Below are 24,695 nucleotides of genomic sequence, written 5' to 3'. Positions count from 1 at the left end.
CTCAAAATCCCCTGTTCACCTATTGCTTTCATCAAGGCCAAACACCTAAGAGGAAAACCAAGGACTGGTATCTACTGGGGCCTCTTGCAGGCTAGGTAATTATTATCTCAACTAGATAGCATTTAAAAGTTTCACTCAGGATGGTGCAACGCTGGCTCAGTGGCAGAATTCTTGAGACCCAGGTTTGATTCCTGGAGCCTAACCATGCCAAAAAAAAAAAAAAGCTTCACTCACTCTCACCTGATCCTATACCAGACTGGCTGTTTGGCCAACAACCACGCTGACCAAGCACACGGCACTATTCATGGAGCAGCTGTTTTGTTCCACAATGAGCAGTATGACCATTGCCGAGGGAATGACAGGGAAGGCAGTACAGCAAGAAGGAACTGTGCAAGGCAAGAAAGGACTGCTCTATGGCTGCATTCCTTAGAGGAGAACTGCTCACTTAGATGATGTTTTTAGGCTAAGGGTAGACTGGTATGACTAGGGGAAAGAGGGGAAGACAGCCTGAAAATGAAAAGCGTAAGCAGAGAAGGATTTAGTCTAGTTCAGAATGGCAAGGAGAAGGAACCAAATGGATCTCAATCTTGGGATTGGAAAAGAAGCACTGAGGAAATAGGGAAGGGGTAGAGGGTGTATACAGACAACTCCACAAGATGCCGTCCTGCTTTGTCTGGGCCCTGTCACAGGGACAAGTGAGGTAGAAAAGGTGTAGGGTATTATTACCACACTAAATGACAATGACACTTTGCCCTGCCTACTCCTAAGACCAGGGCCTATCTGGGAGCTGGAGTGAGTCAACTCTGTGTCCCCAGTACAGAACTCAGGGCTACTACAGAATAGCAGCACAATAAAAGGAAGGATGACTGGGTGGAAGGGGCAAGGGAGCAAAAAGTAAAGGAAGGCAAAGAAAACAAAGGGACAATAACAGATAGAAAAGGGAGAGAATGGGGAAAAGAGATGAAAAGACAAAGGGAGGTTAGGAGAGAAAAGGAGAAAGAGTAGAAAAAGGACAAAAAAAGAATGAGAGTAAGAAGATGAAGGGAAAAGCAGAGAGAGAGAATAGGAAAGTATAGATGAATTCTCTGATTCTATAATAACAGGGATTCAAGGACGGGCCTTAGAAAAATCTGGACCTCTGAGAGTATACCGGGTACACATGCCCTGTTGGGAACTGCTAGATCCTTGAGACACAAGCCCAGGCTCCTGTTCTCCTGCAGCAGTAACATTGGCTATGGCCCCACCTTGATCCCTATGAGTGGATTCAAGACAGGGAACAGGCCTACTGCTGACTGTTGCCCTCACATCAGGTCTCTGACAGCAGGAGGAGAACCTAAAGCCTCCTAGTGCCAGTGAGAAGACACCACTGGCTTGTGGTTTAGGAAACTCGCCAGAAACCCCGAGTCTCGAAACATTTGAGCTGGAGCTGCATCAAGTCTCCCCTCACTTCCTTAGACTACTGCTTCCTGGGGAAAGCCCTGGTCCAAGCTGCTGTGATCCTGTCTGCATGAGCAGGTGGCTCTCTTCCCAATATACCCCACAGGAGACTGTGCCTCAGGTGCCAGCTGACCAGAGCTCATACTTACATTACCACCTCCAGGGACATGCTTAATATTGTCTTTGGAACCACACTTGGACTGAATATGGCTGTAGCTCACTTTTTTGGAGACTATCTGGACCTGGAGTGTTAGAGAACAGAAAAAAAAAACAACACAAGAGGAGAGGGTTGGTTAGAAGTGACACAGGGTAGGCAGTGAGTCCACAGGTGACTACAATGACTAACAGAGAGTACTGTTAAGCTGCAATCCCCCCTTTAGCAAAGCAGGGGTGGAAAAGCACAGGAAAATGAATTTGAAGGAAGAGCAAGAAAGGGAATAAAAACACAAACACCACGACAGAAGCAGATGTTGTACAGATGCCACGTGATCACCACTGTTGCTCCATGGGTGCTGGGTTGCAGCTCATACCCAGGCATGGCCCATCTCCCTGCTATACTTTCTTTTTCAATAGCTGGTGCATAGTGTCCTGTGGTTTCTCCCTGCAAAGGTCATACTTAATCTGAACTGGTCCTCACCCAAGGAGGGCATTAACCTTAAATCTGGTGCCTGGCATTGCTGCAGCCAGACCCAGTCTTGGAAGTAAAGGCTGTTCTGAGAATCACTGAGCAGCTGGCTAACAGGACACAGATCTGATACCAACAGGAAGAAGGGACACTGATCAGATAAACATGCAAGTGGGATCAAAGAGGCACTGGACCTGCCACGTAGCATGTACATGCAGAATCTCATCCCAAAGCAAACTTTGGACACCAGCTGGAGGCCAGACTGTGGCTTCAGTTGCTTCTACATGTACAGCCTCAGCACAAATGTCTCAGGCCCCAAAAAGTCCAGTACAACAGAGGCTTAGCTTCAGACTTACTTTCGATTCTAGAATGAAACACCCTTTTCAGTCCCTCATATAATCTAATCTTGTGCCTTTCAGTTTCACATGCAAAGAGAACAATAGGCTGTAGTTGTCTGCACTGATGTGTCACCCAAGGAGCACCATTCACACTCTGCTGGCTACAAATGGCCCCCCTCTAATTGAATGACACAAAGTCTTTGGCTCTAAGGGCCTCAGGCATAAAGAATTCTTGTTGGGCCTTTTCAAGAAGGAAGACTTTAACAGATTCCTTCCTTTGCTTCAGAACTGGAGGCTCTTCCTGAATGATGCAGTCCCTGGGCTGAAGAGCTCGCCACAGAATAGAGAAATCCACCCTGAGAAACTTTCACTTACACACCTTGTTTCCTGCCTTCTTTACAATTCCAATCTTAAATAATTGGCAAGAGTAAAAAAATATGGATAGAAAATAAATAATTAATGGGGGGGATAAAGGGTAAAAATAAATCAGATAGATTAAAATACTAGTGATCAATGAGAGGGAGGAGTAAGAGGTGTGAGATGTATGAGTTTTATCTTTTTATTTCTTTTTCTAGAGTGATGCATATGTTTAAAAATGATCATGGTGACAAATATACAACTATGTGATGATACTGTAAGCCACTGCACACCATACATGGACTATACGTATGTGAAGATTTCTCAATAAAAATATAAAAAATAATTTTAAAAAAAGCAGATAAAAAACCAAACAAACAAAATAATTGACAAGAAAACCACTTTCTAATGAGCCCTGGTCTGAACCAGAGAGCCGCAATACCTCTACTAGTCAACCAGTAGCCACGGTGCCACCTTCCTCACTCCCCAACTGTATGAATTCCTTGGGCTGAGACCTTCTATCCGGGTTCTTAAGGGCTGGAGCTCAAGCGGCTCTGCCAGTGCTAGGCCAGAGAGGCCCACCCACCAGCCACAGCTAAGGGAGGAGGGTGCCCCACAGCAGCAGGAGGGGATTGGTTCCAAGATGTGAGGCAAGGGGAAAGAACTTCAATTTTCGGCTTACCTTTACCTTCGAGTTGATGCTACAATTCCTATGCTAAGTGGGTTTCCACTGGGAATGAGGATCCTAACTTTCAGTTAAGAGGTGACCTGGTAACTAGGACAAATGAAGTTATGTTTACACCCAGGAGAAAGATGAGAGGGGCCTTCCAGTTCAATGCAAAGCATAGAGGCTCCAGGGTACTGAGTGCTGGAAAACAACCACTGCACATCTTACTGAGGGAGGATCTGGGTGTTCTCTGTGTCTGTGTATGCTTGTGTATGTATATAAGGGGAGGGTTTCAGATCAAGGTCAATGTGGGGAAGTGACTGAAAGTTTTTGAAGCTGTTCTATCCAGCTCAATAAATATTCAACAAAGGGTGGAAAGGGTCCCAATTCCATTAACTTTCAGGGTTAATCCAAAGATTTTCTGAGGAGGGAACATTGAGGAGAAGTAGTAGAAACTAGTAAAGGACAGGAAAAAGTGCAGGAGAAGGGAAAGTGAATCAGGCTGGAAGAAATATTTTATCATCTTTTACCTTCATAAGGTAAAAGTTCTAAATAAAACTCACTTTCCCAGCAGGCGGTTTCTGTGCACTCGTAATTGGGCCGGCTGTTTTAGTGACTGCATTAGGTTCAGGTTTTCGAGCTGTAGTAGCTGCCTCTGTTTTTTTCTCTACTTTGGCCTGGATGGAGACAAAGGGAGGGCAAATTTCAAACCGAGAGGATAAGGGCCCAAATGTCAAAAAGGGAAGAACGCAAAGGGGAATGGAATCCAGGCCAGGACACCACGCAGAAGGAGGTTACTCTTGCTCCTAGGGAAAAACAAACTTTCCAACAGTAGGGCCAAGCCAGAAATCCCTGAATAAAGGACCACAGGGAAAGAAGCCATAGAATAAAGTCTTGAGACATGAGGCAGATATCAAGATGCCATTTATAGAGAAAAATAGAGGGGAACAAAGAAGGCCAATTATGGGTATGTATGTATGGTGGTTATTATTTTAAAATTACACTGTCCCCTCACTCAAACATTCCAATAGGCCTCAACGGTCATAAAGAGCCATTGTTAGTGACAGAAATGTTGGAACAAAAAATAATTTTTATCAGTTGACCAGACTAGTCAACTCCCCACCGAGACCTCTTGCAACCTTTGCAATATGAAAGCATAAGAAGAGCAAACAAAAGGGAAGACTGGCTATCAGGACCATACGCCAGGCGCCTGCAAGAGTCACAGCCTCTTAATAAAAATAACTCTTAGTCCCCTCTTCCAGCCTAATCCCAGTTTGTTGTCAGTGTCTCCCAACAAAAGCAGAAATCTGACTCATTTTTGTCCCTCCTCAATTTTTTTAAGAGATCTGGACTAAAGCAATTTAAATATTCTACTTTGGGGAGTAAAGGTGGTTTAAGCGCTGGGGAATGATGTAGGTGATGAGAAGGCCCCAATTCTCAGACAGATTTTTGCCACCACTTTCCCACACATGAATTCCCTGTGGTTGCTAGAAGTTAAAAATTAGTCCTGGGATGAACGCAACCAGAACATCCCTTAAGTGATGCTCTACGGACTATCACGCGTTTTCCATGACCACACCCAATACCGTCCTTTTGTTTAGGAAAGGCAGAGGCTCACAGCAGTAACTCACACCAGCCTCAAGAGGGCGCCCTAGTCCTCTTTCAGAAAGATTCTTGACCCCAGTCACCGGATTGTGAAGTGAATAGGTGCTCTACCTTCTATTTGAGATTCACAGGGCAAGGGTAATTAATACAAAATATGAAAACTGAATTCTAGGATTCATATTCAGTGTCCCTCAAATTCACTGAGTCTCAGAGGCTCCTCTCTTGGTTCTGTTAAGTAGAAGAAACCTTTAGCCTCTGAACAAAAACCAAGGCCAAACTTTAATCTACAGAATAGGAGCCCCTCTGACTGAGATGTGAAGAGAAAGCACAGAGTTCAGCTCACCACTTCCCTGCTGCTGGGATATGGAGCTCAGGCAAAAATTCAGTTCATACTGAATCAGGTGTCCCAACTGCCCCGTTTTTGGTGGGCCCCCTTGGTCTAGTATGAGGACTGGGACATGCCTGGGAAACAGTAGTAGATGTGGCAGGGGGAAAAGCAGGGGCCAGCATGCCAAGGACCCCAAGCTCCTGGGACCCACCCGGCCTCCTCCGGGCTGATGCTTGATGTTTTCCGTGGAGCCGACCTTGGAACGGACATTTTTCAAATCGGGTGCTGAAGCACTGGCAGGTGGGCGGCTCAGCCTGGGGGCAGAGGAGCTGGGTTTGGCTGACAATGGCTTCTTGTCCAGGGAAGGAGTCATGGAGGCCCGTGGAGGCGTGGGTGTGAGCTTGACTCGGCTGGGAGCCACTCCTGCTGAGGGGGCTGCCCCAGTGGCAGTAGTGTTTTTCTTCACAGAACTGGTGGAAGTGTTCTTTGCACGACTCGTGTCAGCTGCAAAGATGGAAGTGAGAGATAACTCACTTAGAGGGTTCAGGAGCAGAGAGAAAAAGGAGCCTAAGAGCAACAGAAGAGATGGGGGTTCAATTAGGGTTCTATAAAGTAGGGGAGATAGGATTACCTGGTGCAGACTTTGCAGCCATCTTCTTGATGTCTGTAGGTTTTCCTTCAGTCTTGATGGCTGCACAAACATAAACTAACCTGTAGAGTAGCTCATCCAGTACTGAAGTTCATTCATTCAACAATTATTGAGTGCCCATTTTGAGTAGAGCCTGTGCTAGTTTCTGGGAATAAAGTAGTAAATTAAACAGCCACGTTCAGTCCTTGTCCTTGTGGCATGAACAAGGCCAGGGACCATGGCCTGGGAGTTGGTTATTGAAACTGACTCAATACTTCTTACCATGCAAGTCCATGGCCACAATGTGTCAGTAATGAAGCAAGGAATAGAATGGGTAACTGTGAAGGGAAAAGTAAATTCTACCTGGGAGTTCATGAGAATCCCCTTCACTCAAGACTTTTCTGAATATAAAGAGCTGTTAACCTTACATGGAATCCAGGCTTGTGAAGTGTTTATACTCATCAGGCTGCAATTGTTCCATGTACCACACTGAGGGCTGGGCATAAGGAGAAGTGCACAGCTCTCTGTGGTGCTGGCTGGAGGTATGGCTGGGGCAAAGCCAAGGCCACATTCTCTTCCCCACTGGTTCCAATGGAGGGAAGGATGGGCAACACTTACCAGTGGGCCTCTTGGGCACGGCTGTGGGTGGGCTCTTATTGCTTGATGCAGCTGAGGCAGGAGTGGCAGCCACTGTGGCTTTTGGGACAGTTTGGGTGCTCTTGGAGCTAGGTCTGAAGGTTGGGGCGGAGGCTGGCTTGGATAGGGAGGCCCGTTTCTCAGCAGTCTTTGCCTCTGCAACAGGCTGGCAACAGAAAAGTGGGAGTAAGAGCTGTGGGCCACCAATAGCTCCAGGAAGCCATGCCACAGAGATAGTTCCATATAAGCATGCACAGAGAACTGGGTTACTGCGGTTTGGCAGCTACAGACAGGAAAATATATAAAACTCTTAGGTCAAAATTCTCCAGACTGAGGGAGAAACTGGCCATATAGGTTGCTCTGTGGTTTGCAGTCAAGAAATGGGGAGTCAAACTATCTTAATTCATGTGAACACGTGCAAATGAATAGTCCTGGAATGAATATGCATACACCACATCTGTGTTTGCCTCAGAATCTACAATATTAGATATTATGTGTTTAATGTAATAAAATCTAATGCATGAAACATTTGACCAAAGATACATTAAGCAAACATTCAAACAAGCCAAAATTAAAAATTAATTTCACTTGAATTCAGCCATTTGTTGTGGCTAATGCGCACCCAATGAAAGCTGAACAGGGAATTAGAAGCCTGAGCTCCAGCCCTAGGCCTTTCTCTAACTCACAGTGTGTTCTTGGGAACATCCCAAGGCATTTTTGAGTTTTATTTCCTCATCTAAGAAAAGGAGGTTGGAATTGAATATCTCTTAGGACCAGCCTTGATAATATGTGATTTTAGGGAACAGAGGATGAGAAGTCTTTGACAGCATCCTGACAATGCAAGGGGTGGGTGGATGGTGCAAACCTGACAGTGAGAACAAGGGGCATCGAATGCGTGTTATGAACTGAAACAGAACGAAAGACACAGGGCGCCATGGTCACCCTAGCTCCTCTTACATGATGGCTGGGAATGCAGGAATAGAGGATGAAAATACCACTTTGATAAGCAGACAGATCATGTTATTCAAGGAGCAGGCCAAACCCCAGGTACGGTGGCCCTAACAATTTCACTCCAAGAGGAACCGCCTACTGAGGGCAGATTGTTGGAAGACAACCAGGATATTGCTTAAGTTGAACATTAGCTAAGCAGGTGCTCAGAAATTAAGGGGATGGCTCACAATTAAATAAAACCTAAATCTGAAAATGCAAGGAAATGAGTATTTCCACAAATGGAGACCCTGAGTATAGTACAAAGAACCCTATAGTCAGAACCAGGAGAATTGATTTTGCTCTGAGTTCTACCTGAAGCATATTGTAAGATTTTGAGCACAGAGATTCTCTCTCTATAACTGGTCTTATATTTGAGGACTAGATCAGATTCTCTAGTATTCTTCAACTTTTCAATAATACGACTATGATTCAGAATAATCTAGTATGGTCTTATTACTTTGCTAATGAGTAGTATTTATAAAGTGTCATTAAAAATTTACTTGGGATGGAAATCTCTAAAGAATGCCACATCTTTTACATATGCGGCTCCAGGCCACAGCAAGTGCCAGAATCAATCTACCTGCTCTCAAAATCAGTACTCTACTGTTCCTCAGTTTACATTTTCACCTCTGCTACAATCACAGAGCTACTCATTTTTTGCTGAATAGGTTTTTTCACTTTGTTTGACATTAGAAATCTTTCTACCATAAAAAAGATAAAATAAATTTCATTAGTCTTTAGTTTTTATCACTCTCTCAAAATGTTTCAAACTGTTTCTTACTAAAAGACAAATGAAAAATGTAATAATTATAATGCAGATCATTTCTCTAGGCCAGGTGTAACTGAAAATGCTATGTAAAAGTTGCAGGGCCAAAAGCCATTGAGGAACTGTGCAGAGAGAGGCCCCAAGCATCAGCAGCAAAGTTAGATCCAGGTTCAAATACTGGCTCTGCCGCTTAAATGTACTAGACCTTTCTCTAAAATGAAGAAATTAATATTTACATCATGTGCTAGTGAAAGAGAGAATTAAAGGAGTTAGTGTATATAAAGAAACCAACACAGTACCTTCATGATTATTATTATCAAAATATAGAGAATTTTCAGTAGACCCCGTTCCTGCTTCCTTCTGTCTCTCCCAGGATCTACTGTTAGAGAAGTTCTTGGGCAGCAGATGTGACATAGCACTTGTCACCTTCCCTCTGCCCCCTTATTCAAATAAATTGCTTTCAAAGATCAAGAAAAGAAGCAAACTGGATAAATGAGGAGTAGAGAGAATGTTTTACAAGACTTTATCATTTCTAATCTATGACAGAAACAAAATTTCTTGGCTGGAGTTTCAACCCAGACTAGAATTCCCCCTAGGTTCCATCAGTTTTTTTACAAGGTTAAATTAAAACACAGACATTTTAAGATAGGAAACTCCTCCCCACCATAAATTAATGAGCAGCATCAGGTTGACCTAAAGGTCCTTCTCAAATAAAACAAGATGATGGGGTTAGGAGACCTAATGAAGAAGGCAGCTACGGTCTCCACCCACCTTGTCCTTCTGGGAGAGTCCTGCAAAGCCTACGCTGCTTCAAGTATGATCAAGTTCTGGGCAAAAGAGTGAGGGTGGGTGACCTGGAAAACTGCAAAATTTTAGAAGGAGCCCAGAGAGACGCAGCCTAATGCCAAAAGCAAAAAGTAAGTCATCACATGCTGCTGAAATCTACTGAGATAAGCTGGAAGCTAATTATATCACAAAAATAATAGGTAAATTCACTTTTGCAATATGTTTGAAGAGAAAGACAAAGAACTGAATTTGATATGGAATTAGAGCAAAAAAAAAAAGTCCAAATAGTATAGAGCATGAGGAAACAGGTTAACAACTGTTTAAATAGGGAAATAGTAAAGAGTAGGGAGAAAGGAGGAGGAATCAAAGTAGGTTGTATATTGATTGCTCTAACCAGCCAGGGAAAGGTAAGAATGTAAAAAAGATATTCAAAATGTGATGGTTGAATTAATGGGCCATTAATTTCCAACTTATCCTTTCCACTTCTCTCTTCCCTTTTCCCAATTCCACCAGCCAGAGTCCACTGTCTAATAGTAAAAGCCTGTGTGACTCAGAGGGGAAAACTTTTCCTAGCACAATACTTAGGTACTACTTACCTTTGGCTTCCCGTCTCTTGAAGGTAAGGTGGAAGGCCTGGTAGTGGCGGCAGCAGGGCGTTTAGATGGGACAGCTGGTACTAAGCCTGAAGCAAGGCTCATGGGTTTTTTATTCGACCCACCAAAGGTGGTGGGAGCTGGCTGCTTAGGGACAGAAGTGGGCTGTGTTTTGGCTTTCGATGTTGAAGTCTTTGCAGGTTGAGTGGTAGCCAAAGGCTTTAGGTTGATTTGTTGTTTTGTTTTATTTTTAAAAGGCCAACATTAAACACACAGACAAGAATAAAAACAGATGAAAAAAAAGTATAAATTGCACAATTCAAAGTAAAATTACAAGCAATGAGGATAGACACAAATGAAAATAAGCATTCCTTTCTTCTGAGTTTAGTAAAGGGTGGATTGAGAGGAATAGGAAAATTGGCAATTGTGTCTTAATGAAAAGTGCCATAAATTTCAGCAGTTTGGCTTCTAAAGATTTAAATTTAGTAACTGCTTTAAACAATTACCTATGTTTTGGCAGCCGCAACAATTCTATTAAGAAAACTAGTCAGCAGGTGATTGAGCTACTATTACCTGCTTTTCAATGGGGAAACATTAGCTGCTTCTTTGAAGACTACATTAAAATATGGTATTTGAACTTTGCAATAAATACCAATAAGTGTCTTAAGCTATACACCACTTTAAAAATCTGTGTCTCCTTTCATGAGTGCAGATTTTGGAATCTATTTCAGAGTAGTTGTGCAATAGCTCCCCACCTTTTTGTTGTTGGTAGCATAGTAGCAATAACCTTTAATAAAGTTTGAGTTAGGATACTATGTTAAAATGGGAATATAAAATATTTTCTAAGCAAATCCAAGTTTGAGGACAGACTCATAATAGCTCAGAAAAAAAGAAATTCCATTCATGATTTAAGTAATAGCAAAACATATTATGTTTTAAAAAAATTATAGCAGTAGAAGATAACCCACCACTTTGGCACCTACCTTTGTTTTCTTCTCTGGGCTTGGTGGGAGCTCCTTGTTTGGAGGAGTAGTGATGTCATTTCCGGTCACACTCACAGGAGGCTGTCCTTCTTCTGGCTTGGCTATTCCGAAAGGAGGGGGAAAATTATGCTAAGGAAATGTTTTTCAAACCCATTTTGAAAATGCAAAGCTTAACAGAGACAGACCATTAGCTAGCATCTCATGCTGACAAAAATCTACAAGACTTGTGCTGCTGAAAGGTAGATAAGACTCCGAAGTACACCTCATTGTGAAGGAGTTTTAGATTCCAGAGATCAGGCAGCTTGTCCCTATACAGAAGCAACCTAAGTGGGATCTGCACAAATGACTAATGGAAGGAAATGGCCCTTGAAGTCTGGTTTCCTTTCCCTGGAGAATACAGGGTTCTGTTACGAAATACTAACTCCTAGGGCACACCAGGGACAAAAACCCATTTTACCAGAGTTTATCTCTTGGAATAAAGCTTGCTGAGAGATGGGTTAAAAGCCAGAACATCATTCAGTGTTCTCCCTTTACTTCCTCTCCCTATAAAGCACCACTTTATGGAGGATGTGAGATTAACTTGATCTAGTTCTAGCAATGACCCAGATTCCCAACAGGGCCAAAGAGACCCATGAAACACAGCAGTTACCCAGGGCCAGAAATAAAACCTGCTGTCTAAGACTGTGCTTCACGTACCACTGTGGAAAGGTCAGTCCAGGTTTCAATAGGCCACACCTGAAAGCATTAAGGTACCACAAAGTTTCATATCCTTGGTGTGGGAACATAAAATCCAAAAGCCACAAAAGACAAGTCTGACTACAGAAAAATAAATAACTCCTACAAATCAGTAAATCCTACAAAGGTCCAAAATACACTAGAAAAACGGCCAAAACAATAGGTACACGTTTACAGAAAAAGACATACAAATGATTCTTGAAAAAATAAAATGATGTCCAATGTCAACTATAATATGAGAAATGAAAATTAAAATAACACTGAAATGTCATTTTTAATCTACCATAGTGTTAAATTCCTAAAGTTTGAAAATAGCTGTTGGGGATAATATAGGGAAACATACTGCTGATAGGTTTCCCATATGCGGGAAGTTTGGCAGTGCCTTTGAAAATTACAAGTGCAAATAAATTTTAATCCAGAATCCAGTTTCGAGATGTAGTCACAGACTTATAAGATGGCAAATGTGCAAGGTTTTTCACCAAAGCATTGTTTCTAAAGGCAAAGGATTGAAATGATCCAGGAATCTATCAGAAGGAAACTGGCTTAAACACCATGGCATATCTATCAATGTAATCCCTGAATTTGAAAAAATAAATCATAAGGTATTCTTTTATGGCTGATATGGAATATCTTAATTTTTAAGTGGCAGAAAAAAGCAATGAACAGCACAATATGTATAACAGGAAACCAAATGTCTACAAAAGGGGTAGAGAGAAGAAAATCATGCCAGGTGCACTGCCAGGTGATGGAAAAGTCAAGGAACCCCAAAGATTGTCAGCCATTCAGAAGATACCAATCACCCACCTCCACCTTTGCATGGGGAGGAAGCAAGCCTCTGAAACATGAGCCAATAAATTCCTGTTATTAAGCCAACCTATTATATGATGTTTGTTCTAACAGCTAGGAAACTAAAACAGGAATGACGGGACACCTACCAGGGGAGGCTTGTTAAGGAATGTTTTATTTTGAAATAATTACAGATTCATAGGAAGATAAAAAGATATATGCTGGATAGTTCTATGTACCATTCACCTAACCTTCCTGAATTGTGAGATATTGCCTTACTATAGTACACTATATTCTATTAGCATGAATGAACAGGTGAATGGATCATTTTGTTTTGAAATGAAGAAATATGGGTTATTTAGAAGTGAATTATTTAATTTCCAAATGTCTGAAGATTTTCCTGTGGTCTTTCCGTTATTGGCTTATAATCTGATTTCATTATGATGAGAGAACATATTCTATATCACCTCAATTTTTAAAAATTTACTGAGATTTCTTTTATGATCCAAGAACTATCTTGGTGAAAAGTCAATGGACATTTGTAAAGGATGCACACTCTGCTGTTGTTTAGTGTTTAGTTGAATCCTGTTGCTTGATGCTGGTGTCATATTCTTGTATATAGTTACTAATATTCAGTCTAGTAGTTCTGTCAATTGCTTTGAGTGGGATGTAGAAACCCCCAACTACAATTGGGGATTTGATATACTTTGAAGCTCTATTGTTTGGAGCATACACTTTCAGGATCACTACGTCTTCTCAGTGGAGTGATCCTTTATTCTTTGCTCTGAAGTCTACTTTGATATTAATGTGGCAACTCCAGCTTTTTTTCCCCCACAATTAATGTTATTTTATCTTCTGCTACCCTTCTACTTTAAACCTATGTATGTCCTTATGTTTGACATGAGTTTCTTGTAGATAACATATACTTGGGTCATGTTTTAAAAACTTATTTCTCCAATCTGTTTTATAATTGAGAATTTAGACCATTTGCATTGAAAGTAATTTTTGAAATGTTATGGTTTAAAGCCTGACATTTTATTTTTTGGTACTTTTCAGTCTCTATTTCTCATTCTTCTGTTTCTCTTTTCTTGTGGGTTACTTCAACATATTTTGGAATTCCATTCTGATTTTTATAGTGTCTCTGAGTATATTACTTTGTATAGTTTTCTAGGTATAAGGTTAAAGGATTGCAATAATACGGTACATGCTGAATCAAGGAACAGGCCACTTACAAGTGGTAGGATCACCTGGTGCCCTGGCTGGCCCCTCTCCCATTCCTCACTGAAGTGGCATGGAGTCAGCTGCACTCCCAGTGCAGACCCATGGACCTACTTCCACAGGGAGCACAGTGACCTTGTGCATATACCAGGAGCACGTATGTCTGGCTGCATTTGTCTGTGGGTGGCCTGAAGAACTTGCCATCCCAGAACTTGGCCTTCACGTAGGTTACTCATTGAGTCCTACTTTAGATGCTGTAGGAGAGCAGTCAAGTCATGCTGCTGAGACAAGGAACTGATGACTACAGGATATACAGTTCAGGACCCAGGACCTGAGAAACTGTTTTCTGGGGAAGAGGGTACATTTGTATCTGTGTAAATGGGGGGAATTCTTGGGGCCAAATGTACATGCCCAAGGCAAGTAATATGTGCATAAAGGACCACAGAGGCTCTATGCTTTGGCTTGGACCTTAACACATTATATGGACAAGCTCTGAGAGAGAGTACTCACACAGGTCTGGGAAAGGTGTTGCATTTTTTCCCTTTATGTATTTTTCCTAGCTCCTGGTATTACCTACCTAATAGTAGGTAAATGTATACTTGAGGAACAGATGCCTGAACATCTAAATTCCAGCAATAACACACTAAACATCAAAATGTCCAGATTTCAAGAAAAGATTACAGAACATACAAAGAAACAGGAAGTGATGGGTGAGGCAAAGGAGGGGGTTAAACCATTGGAAATCATCAATGAGGAGGATTACACCTGGGACATATCGGACACAGACTCTTAAAAAAAAATCACCCTAAATATGCTCAGAGTAAAGGGAAGCATGAACAAAGAATGAAAGGAAATCAAGAAAGTGACACAAAGAGAATATCAATAGAGAGATGGAAATTATGAAAAGAACCAAAATATAGCTGAAGATCACAGTAAGAATAATAAAAAACTCCCTAGAGAGAGGGGTTCACCATCAAATTGAAGATAGCAGAAGAAAGAATCAGCGAATGTGAACTTAAGACAACTGAAATCATCCAGTCTGAGGAGCCAAAAGAGGAAACAATGAAGTTAACAGATTGAGGAACAGATGGGATATCATTACGCATAATAATATACACATGGTGGAAATCCCAGATGGAGAACAGAGAACAAAACAGAAAGAACAAAGAAATAATGGCTGAAAACTTCCCAAATTTAAAAAGGACATGAATATATACATCCAAGATGCTCAACGAACTCCAAACAGGCTAAACCTAAATAGACTCAAATGGCATCACAATATAATCAAACTAATAAATGTCAAAGATAAAGAGAGAATTCTGAAAGTCACAAAAGAAAAGCAATTGTGTAGTATCCAAAGGAGCCTCAATCAGATTTAAGTTCTGATTTCTCATCAGAAACCACGGAGGCAAGAAGGCAATGGGAAGACATTTAAAATTCTGAAAGCAAAGAACTGCCGACCAAAAATTCTTATCTGGCAAAACTGTCCTTCAAAAATGGGCATAATTACCTGGGAAATTCCTGATACTCTCCTGAGCATTAGGAACTCCCAAGTTAATAGGCAAGTCTTTGAGCCTTATGAAATTCCTTTCTGTAATGGGGAAGCTAGGACTACCTATAATTATGACTAAGAGTCGCTTCCAGAGAATCTCTTTTGTGGTTTAGATGTGGCTTCTCTCTCTCTAAGCCCAACTCTGGAAATAAAATCATTACTCTCCCCCTTATGTGGGACATGACTTCAAGGGGTGTAAGTCTCCCCGGCAACATGGGACCTGACTTCCAGGGATGAGCCTGGCCCTGGCATCATGGGGTTGACAATAACTTCTTGACCAAAAGGGGGGAAAATGCAACAAAATAAGGTTGCAGTGGCTAAGAGATTTCAAACAAAGTTGAGAGACTATTCTGGAGGTTACTCTTATGTAAGCTTCAGTTAGATATTGCAAATTACTATGGTATGCCAAGCACTAACCAACTGTATTCCTAAAAACCCTGAAGAATACCCAGGGATCTACCAGAGACTCTATTATTTTTCTGAAACTTTAAACCTCCAGATTGTTCCTATGCCAGAGAAGCCCTGAAGCCCAAAAGTACGAGTCTTTCCAAGAACATCAACCAGTTTCATCCCCCGACATTATAATGTCAATACCCTTTCTCAACATGAAGAAGTTAGAATAGTTGTTACCCAATATCCCTAAAGACTGGGAGAGGATCAATTGAGAAGGAGGGGATATAACAAAGAAGACAGGATTTAACAAATGACTACTACTACATGACTACTAAATCATTTTATTGATATTTCTTTTTAGTCTCCAGAGTATTATAGCAACTAGAAGGAAATACCTGAAACTGTGGAACTGTAACCCATACCATATTTTGAAGTTTGTCTTATAACTACTTATTAAAAAGTGCTTTGAAATCTATCATTTTTCTGCACGTTATATTTCACAAAAAAAGTTCATTTTTGTTTTTGTTTTTTACAAAGGAATAAAGAACTCAATTCAGAGACAAAAAAGGGGGAGGGGGGCATAGGAATTAAGACTCCCAGATAAATAAATCTGTCACCACCAGACTGCCCTACAAGAAATGTTAAAAGGAAGTTCTATAGGTTGAAAGGAAAGGACACTAAATAAGTAGGTGAAGACACATGAAGAAGTAAGAAGTAAGGATCTCCAGTAATGACAATGACATGGGTAAATACAAATACCAGTAACACTGTATTTTTTATTTGTAATTTTACTTTTTACTTTCCAAAGGATCTAAAAGGCCAATGCATAAAATATAATGATAAATCAATGGTTTTGGACTCAAAATGTATAAATATGTAATTTGTGACACAAACTACATACATTTGAGGGAACAGAGATATAGGAACACAGTTCATGTATGCTATAGAAGGTAAGCTGGTACCAAAGCAAACGAGATTTAGGTTGTTAAATTTAAGTCCCATGGTAATCACAAAGAAAATATCAGAAAATATGCATACTCATCAAGATAGAATACAGGTAAATACGTGAGGTGGGCAGGGGCAATGGGAAGTTAATGCAAACTGAGTGTAGAGTTTCTGCTTGGAGTGAAGGGGAAGTTCTAGTAATGGATAGTGGGTGAGGGTATTATTATATTGTCAAAGTGATTAATCCCAGTGAATGGTATGCTTATGAGTAGTTGAGATGGGAAAGTTTATGTTGTATATATGTTTCACAATAAAAAAGAGAGAGAGAAAGACAAACTAAAGAATAATAAAAATTAAATGCAATACATGATCCTGGATGGGATCTAAGAATGGAGGAGAAAAGGCTCAAAAGGATATTAACTGGAACATAAGAGAATATTGGAATGTGGAATGTAATCTTTAAATCAATGTTACATTTCTTGAACTTGATAACTGCAGTTATCAAGTAAAATATCAAGTAAAATATTACTTGTGCACTTAAGTAAATATCCTAGAACTGTACATGGAAGTATCATGTGTTCAAAGAGTACGATGTGCACAACTTGCTTTCAACTGTTCAGAAAATAGATAGTGTGCTGGTTTGAATCTGTTAATATCTCAGAAAAGCCTACGTTCTTTTAATCCAGTCTTGTGGGGGCAGACCTATTGTAGGGTGGGACCTTTCGATTAGATTCTTTACATGGAGATGTGACCCCACCCATTCAAGGTGGGCCTTAATCCACTTGCTGGAGTCCTTTAAGGAGAGACATTATGGAGAGAGCTCTGAGTTGAGAGAGCTTAGAGAAGCTAAGGAAGAAAGTGCTCCGGGAAGAAGCAAGAAGGACCTGCAGGAAGTGAGAGAGCCATTTTGAAACCAGAAGCCAGAAAAGAAGAACAAGCAGACACACCATGTGCCATCCCATATGACAGAGGAATCCCTAACGCCAACAACCTTTTTTCTGAGAAGGTATCCTCTTGCCGGTGCCTTAATTTGGACATTTTCAACACCTTGGAATTATAACTTGTAACTTAATAAATACCCTTTGTAAAAGCCAATCTTTTTCTGGTATATCACATTCTGGCAGCTTTAGCGAACTGAAATAGATAGATAAACAGATATGGTAAATGTGACATGTTAGAATTTGTGGATCTGGGTATTTGGAGGGTGTGGGTGGGGTATGTCAGACTTTTCCATATAGGGTTTGTATACTATTTTCCCAAGAGTCAGGTAACTCTGAAACCATTTTAAAATAAAAAGTTTAAAAAAAAGTAGGAAAACCCACACAAGTTTGGTAATGTCCTATAGCAAGCTGAAAGAAATTCTTACCATGTGTTACTTGGTGCAAATGACTCCAGATTACCATGGATATTTTTCATTAGGCATAGGATCTTTCAATAAACAACATAAACACTTAAAAAAGTTTCATTGCCTGTGATACAGGCATGCAATATCCCAATTTTTACAAACTAAATGTCACCCAATGAAAAAAACCTGACCTATACATACTTAGAAACTGTTGTCTTCTTCCCAGATAGTATCTCTCACCATAACTCTCTTCTTTTGTCTCAAGGCTATATAGTAGCCAATTGCTAGAAACCACTTCCCAAATATCCCCACAGTTTTACATAAGAATGACTGAAACAGAACTCATTAACTTCTTTGAAAACTGCTCCCTTTTGTTGGATCTTGCCATTGTTTGCCTTACTACTAGGTGGGAAACCTCAGCTCAAAATCACAACATCACCTTTGACTCATCTCTTTCTCACATCTTCCGCATCCAATCAGTTTTCAAGTTCAGCTGAATTCACCTCTGTTACAAATCCCCTATAATGTTCCTGTAATCAGACTAAAAATTGCTTGAGGACAAGGATAACTTCCAGTGCCCAGATAAGTGACTGATACATGGTAGGCACTTAAAAATAACATGTTCAATAAATGATTCTTCATAGTTTTATCTACATAATGTTTAGAAGACTCAGCATTTGAATATTGATCAGGTGCATCCATCATTGAACTTGTCAGTCATTTTCAAGTATTTTCTATCAACATGAATGAATGATCTTCTTCTGAAAAAAAAGAAGTATTCACTCATCACCACCTAGCACATATGTGGCACTAACAGGACATCTTGTCCTTCAAGATCCAGAGAAGCACCTTACACCCAAAGCAAGAGCACTGAAGAAAGGAATAAATAAATGAGAACTCCTCAAAATTAAACACTTTTGTGCATCAAAGAACTTCATCAAGAAAGTAAAAAGACAGCCTACACAATGGGAGACAATATTTGGAAATGACATATCAGATAAAGGTCTAGTATCCAGAATTTATAAAGAGATTGTTCAACTCAACAACAAAAAGACAGCCAATCCAATTACAAAATGGGAAAAAGACTTGAACAGACACTTCTCAGAAGAGGAAATACAAATGGCCAAAAGGCACATGAAGAGATGCTCGACGTCTCTGGCCATTAGAGAAATGCAATGAGACATCATCTCTTACCCACCAGAATGGCCATTATCAACAAAACAGAAAATGACAAGTGCTGGAGAGGATGTGGAGAAAGAGGCACACTTATTCACTGTTGGTGGGAATGTCAAATGGTGCAACCACTGTGGAAGGCAGTTTGGCGGTTCCTCAAAAAGCTGAATATAGAATTGCCATATGACCCAGCAACACCATTGCTAGGTATCTACTCAGAGGACATAAGGGCAAAGACATAAACGGACATTTGCACACCAATGTTTATAGCAGCATTATTTACAATTGCAAAGAGATGGAAACAGCCAAAACGTCCATCAACAGACGAGTGGCTAAACAAACCGTGGCATATACATACGATGGAATATTATGCAGCTTTAAGACAGAATAAACTTATGAAGTATGTAACAACATGGATGGACCTTGAGAACATTATGCTGAGTGAGACTAGCCAAAAACAAAAGGACAAATACTGTATGATCTCATTGATATGAACTGACATTAGTGAATAAACTTGGAATATTTCCTTGGTAACAGAGACCATCAGGAGATAGAAACAGGGTAAGATAATGGGTAATTGGAGCTGAAGGGATACAGACTGTGCAACAGGACTGGATACAAAAACTCAGAAATGGACAGCACAATACTGCCTAATTGTAATACAATTATGTTAAAACACTGAATGAAGCTGTGTGTGAGAATGATAGAGGGAGGACAGTTGGGGACATAAAATCAGAAAGAAAGATGTTAAAGATTGAGATGGTATAATCTAGGAATGCCTAGAGTGTATAATAATAGTGAAATGTACAATGTACAAATTTTAAAAATGTTTTTGCATGAGGAAGAACAAAGGAATGTCATTATTGCAGGGTGCTGAAAATAGATGGTAATTAATATTTTAAAATGTCACCTCATGTGTGAGACTCAAGCAAAAAATGTTTATTTGGTACAAAATTTATATTCTGACTAGTGCATTTCCTAATATAACTTATGTAGATAGTTTGATTGAATGCCATAAGTACTTGGAATCTCAGGCAGGACAAGAGATTTTCCTGGCTTGTCCAGAGTGATGCCCCGATGAATCCCAGAGTGATCTGATCAGTGAGTGGAAAAGTATTTACAAAGTCCCCTTCGGGGAATGGTGAGAATGGGGAGAAATTCAACTTCCCCAAGTTGAATTCTTGATATTCTCACAAGCAGTGTGGACAACCAAAGCTATAGGCTGAGCCCCCAGTCTTGGGGTTCGTTCATATGAAACTTAATGCCACAAAGGATAGGTCAAGACTACTTAAAATTTAGGCCTAAGAGTTACCCCCAAGAGAGCCTCTTTTGTTGCTCAGATGTGGCCTCTCTCTACAGCCAACATGACGAGCAGGCTCACCACCCTCCTCCTCTCTGTGTGGGACATGACTCCCAGGGGTGTGGATCTTCCTAGAAACGTGGGACAGAGATCCTGGAATGAGCTGAGACTCAGCATCAAGGGATGGAGAAAAACCCTAGAATGAGCTGAGAATTAACATCAAGGGATTGACAGAACCTTCTTGACCAAAAGGGGGAAGAGTGATATGAGACTAAGTGTCAATGGCTGAGAGATTCCAAACAGAGTCAAGAGGTTATCCTGGAGGTTATTCTTACGCATTAAGTAGATATCACCTTGTTGTTCAAGATGTAGTGGAGAGGCTGGAGGGAACTACCTGAAAATGTAGAGCTGTGTTCCGGTAGCCATGTTTCTTGATGATGATTGAACAATGATACAGCTTTCACAATGTGACTCTGTGATTGTGAAAACCTTGTGCCTGATGCTCCTTTTATCTACCATATCAACAGATGAGTAGAACATATGGAATAAAACTAAATAATAGGGGGAACAAATGTTAAAATAAATTTGGTTTGAAATGCTGGTGATAAATGAAAGTGAGGGGTAAGGGGTATGGTATGTACAATCTTTTTTTTTCTGTTATCGTTTTATTTCTTTTTCTATTGTCTTTTTATTTCTTTTTCTAAATCGATGCATATACAACTATGTGATGATATTAAGAATTACTGATTATATATGTAGAATGGAACGATATGTTAATGTTTTTGTTTGTTTGTTGTTAATTTTTTTATTAATAAAAAAAATGGATCACATTTAAAAAAAAAAAAAAAAGATCCAGGGAAGCGAGGTCCAATTGCTGAACACTGCTTTGGGTCAGCTACTTTAGATCCCTGTCTACCCTCTCAGAGCAGCCATTGTTCCAACCGCCCCTCAGGCAAAGTAGGCAGTACCTACTCTTTTTTTTCTTTCCATTCCCTAGGTTTAGGAGCAAAAAGTCTAGGAAAGTTCGAGCCCTTAACTACAACCAAACCTAGCAATCCCAGGACTGGGAGAACTGCTTTGAATCAATTAATTCAGATCACTGGGGTCTGGGTTGGGGTGGGGTAGGGGGTGTGTGGATATCTGACTCTGAGGGCATCCTTATTCAAACGTCATAAGGCAAAAGTGGCAGAGGAGTCTTAAAGAGGTAGAACCTTTTTTTTTTCTTTCTTTCTCCTTTCTCTTTCCATAGCCCATTTGGAAGCAAAAATATTTTGGAATTGATACCTCTGACCCTCAGTAACCACAACCACAATACCTAGTAATCCCAGAGGACTGGAGGAACTAGTTTTCCAGAGTTAAAACAACGTAATACTCAGAATGTCTAGCTCTCAACAAAAAAATTATAAAACACACAAAGTAACAGGAAAGTACGGTCCAATCAAAAGAACTTGCCAGAAATCATCCCTGAGGAAGCTCATACATTGGAATTATTAGTCAAAGCCTTTAAATAAACTGTCATACATATATATGCAATGACCTAAATGAATCTACACACAAAGAATTAAAGGAAATTAGGAAAACGTAGTCTGAACAAACTAAGGAGATGGAAATTATAAAAAGGAACCAAACAGAAATTTTGAAGCTAGAAAGAATAGTGATAAATGAAAAACTCACTAGATGGATTCAACATATTTGAATAGGCAGAAGAGAGAAACAGTGAATTTGAAAGACTCTAATTTGAGGATCAGAAAGAAAAATGATGAAAAAAATGAACAGAGTGTAAGGGACCTGTGGGACAAAAGCATAGAAACATACGCATCATTGGAGTCCAAGAAGGATGAGAGAGAGAAAGGGGCAGAAAAAGTATCTGAAGAAACAATGGCTAGGAAATAGCCAAATTTGATGAAAGACATGAATATAGACATCCAGGAAGCTCAATGAACTCTACGCAGAATGAATTCTAAGAGAGCTACACCAGATATAGTGTAGTGAAATTGCCTAAATCTAAAGACAAGAGAGAAGTGGCTTGTCACATACAAGGAATGCCCAATACGATTAACAATGGACTTTCCATCAGAAACCATGGAGGTCAGAAGACAGTGAGATGATATATTTAAAGTTCTTGAGGGAAAAACTGTCAACCAAAAATTCTATATCTGGCAAAATTATCCTTCAAAAATGAAGGAGAAATTAAGACATTTACAGATAAACAAAAGCTGAAAGAGTTCATTACCAGATAACCAGTCCTATAAGAAATGCTAAAGGGAATTCTTTGGACTGAAATAAAGACACTAGATAGTAACCTGAAGCCTTAAGAGGAAATAAAGAGCATTGGTAAAGGTGGCTACGTAGGTAAATATAAAATCTTGTACTACTGCTTTCCCCTTCACCACATGACTTAACATTCAAATGTGTAAAGTAACATTTTAAATCTAGTTTAACAGGCATGTAATGTAATCTGAGGTAATAATATAAAGTTGGAGGGAAAGAGAAATGAGTTAAGAGTTTATAAAATACTGAAAGTAGGTCAGTACTAGTCAAACTAGCTTGTAATTAGTTTAAGAAGTTAATTGAAATCACAAAAGTAACCACTAAGAAAATAACTAGAAAATATGGAGTAAAGGAAAGAAGAAAGGAATCAAATGGTACACTACAAAAAGCAGCTAAATACAAAAACAGGCAGTAAGGACTATTTACCATGGATTTTTAGATTTTACATCAAAACCACAAGGAACAAAAGAAAAAAAAAAGGACTTCATCAAAATTAAAAACTTTTGTTCCTTAAAGGACGTTATCAAGAAAGTGAAAGACAGCATACAGGATGGGAGAAAACATTCAGAAATCATACATCTGATAAGGGTTTTTAAACATCCATAATATATAAAGAACAGCTATGACTCAACAATAAAAAGACAAACAATAAAATCTGAAAATGGACAAAGGAGTTGAATAGATATCCAAAGAAGATATTCAAATGGAAAATAAGAATATGAAAAGATGATCAACATCCTTAGACATTAAAGAAATGCAAATTGAAACTATAATGAGATACCACTTCACACTCATTAGGATGGCTATTATTTAAAAAGCTGAAAATAATAAGTGTAGGTGAGGATGGGGAGAAATAGAAACCTTTGTACATTATTGGTGGGAATGTAAAATGGTACAAGCACTGTGGAAAATAGTTTGGCAGTCCTCAGGAAGTTAAGCATAGAATTACCACATGACTCGGCAATTTCACTCTGAGGTACACGCAGAAAAGAACTGAAAGCAGGGACTCAGACAGGTGTTTATTTGTATATTAATGTTTATAGCAGTATTACTCACAATAGTCAAAAGGCAGAAGCACCCCAGGGGTGCACGAACAGATGAACAGATAAACAAAATGGGTACATACATACACATATTAGAGTATTATTCAGTATTTATAAAAAGGAATGGAGTTCTGATGTATGCTATAATATGGATGAACCTTAAAGACATGTTGAGTGAAATAAGCCTGACACAAAAGAGACAAATATGTTCTTATTTCACTTACATGAAATTCCTAGAAGAAGCAATCTTCTTAGAGACAGATAGTAGATTGGAGGTTACCAATGACCAGGAGGATGTTTGGAGGAGAGGCAGGGGAGTTATTGCTTATTTTGTCTAGAGTTTCTGTTTGAAGTGGTCAAAAAATTGAAATGAATGGGTAATACTGATGGTTACAATACTATGAATGTAATTAATACCACTCAATTATACACTTGAAAGTTATTAAAATAGGGAATTTTAAGTTGTATGTATGGTACTACAATAAAAAGTTTTTTAAAAACAGAAGAATAAAAATTTCCCTAAAAATATACTGAGAGTAATAAAAAATATATAAGAAGTCCCAGGAAAAGAGACTTTTTTTTTACAAGCAAAACACCCGTTCTAAACCCCTAATAACAAGCTCATGAATCATAGTCCTTTACGCTCCACAACAGTCTAAGGGAAAAACAAAGCTTTTTAGACCACTAACAATAAGACTTGAGGGGGATGGGGAACAGAAGAAAGGGCCAGGAAGAAAGACCCAGGAGGCAGCCACAAAGACCACAACATTTAGCTGTTCATTAGGTTGCAAGTCTCTCCTCTCTCCTCTTTCCCTTCTCCCCACAAATCCTCCCAGCATGCAAACAGAAGGAGAAAACTAGAAGATTGGGTCAAATACGAAGAACAGGAAAAGAATACTAAATAGCCCAGCTTTAAAAGGTTCTTTTTCAGCCTGAACAAAAGTAAAACGTTCTAAAACGGAAAACAGAGCTTACACCCAGACCATGCAACTTAGTAAGAGGAGGTCAGTGCTGATAAACCCATTGTGAAGCTACACAAAGTGACAGATTTTCAAGCAAGGAAATTAATCAGCTGTGATGGGATGATTTATAGCTCTGGAATCTCAAACCAACAGGGAGCTGAGGGGTGGGAGGATGGGGAATAGGGAGGACATGAGGTCAAGTAAGGGGCTCTATTTTTTTTACGACCGCCACC

The 24,695-nt window shown here is 39.8% G+C and overlaps 1 protein-coding gene across 11 annotated transcripts in view; it reads right to left on the bottom strand.

Annotated features, from left to right (window-relative positions):
• LOC143657255 (microtubule-associated protein 4-like) overlaps positions 1 to 24,695 on the bottom strand; it is a 286,603-nt gene that overhangs the window by 12,400 nt on the left and 249,508 nt on the right. For 8 of the 11 annotated variants that reach the window (XM_077129454.1, XM_077129453.1, XM_077129457.1 and 5 more), the window contains 7 exons: positions 10,740 to 10,840; positions 9,760 to 9,975; positions 6,604 to 6,787; positions 5,989 to 6,048; positions 5,569 to 5,861; positions 3,988 to 4,101; positions 1,587 to 1,679 (listed from right to left, as the gene is read on the bottom strand). In XM_077129454.1, the coding sequence (XP_076985569.1) occupies positions 1,587 to 1,679; positions 3,988 to 4,101; positions 5,569 to 5,861; positions 5,989 to 6,048; positions 6,604 to 6,787; positions 9,760 to 9,975; positions 10,740 to 10,840 (1,061 nt within the window). The remainder of the gene's footprint in view (positions 1 to 1,586; positions 1,680 to 3,987; positions 4,102 to 5,568; positions 5,862 to 5,988; positions 6,049 to 6,603; positions 6,788 to 9,759; positions 9,976 to 10,739; positions 10,841 to 24,695) is intronic. The other 3 variants (XM_077129452.1, XM_077129451.1, XM_077129458.1) reach the window with 3 other exon arrangements.

This window comes from Tamandua tetradactyla, chromosome 15 (assembly GCF_023851605.1).
Source record: "Tamandua tetradactyla isolate mTamTet1 chromosome 15, mTamTet1.pri, whole genome shotgun sequence".
NCBI lineage: Eukaryota > Metazoa > Chordata > Mammalia > Pilosa > Myrmecophagidae > Tamandua > Tamandua tetradactyla.
Note: the sequence above shows the minus strand (reverse complement) of the source record. Positions and strands in the feature narration are given on the sequence as shown.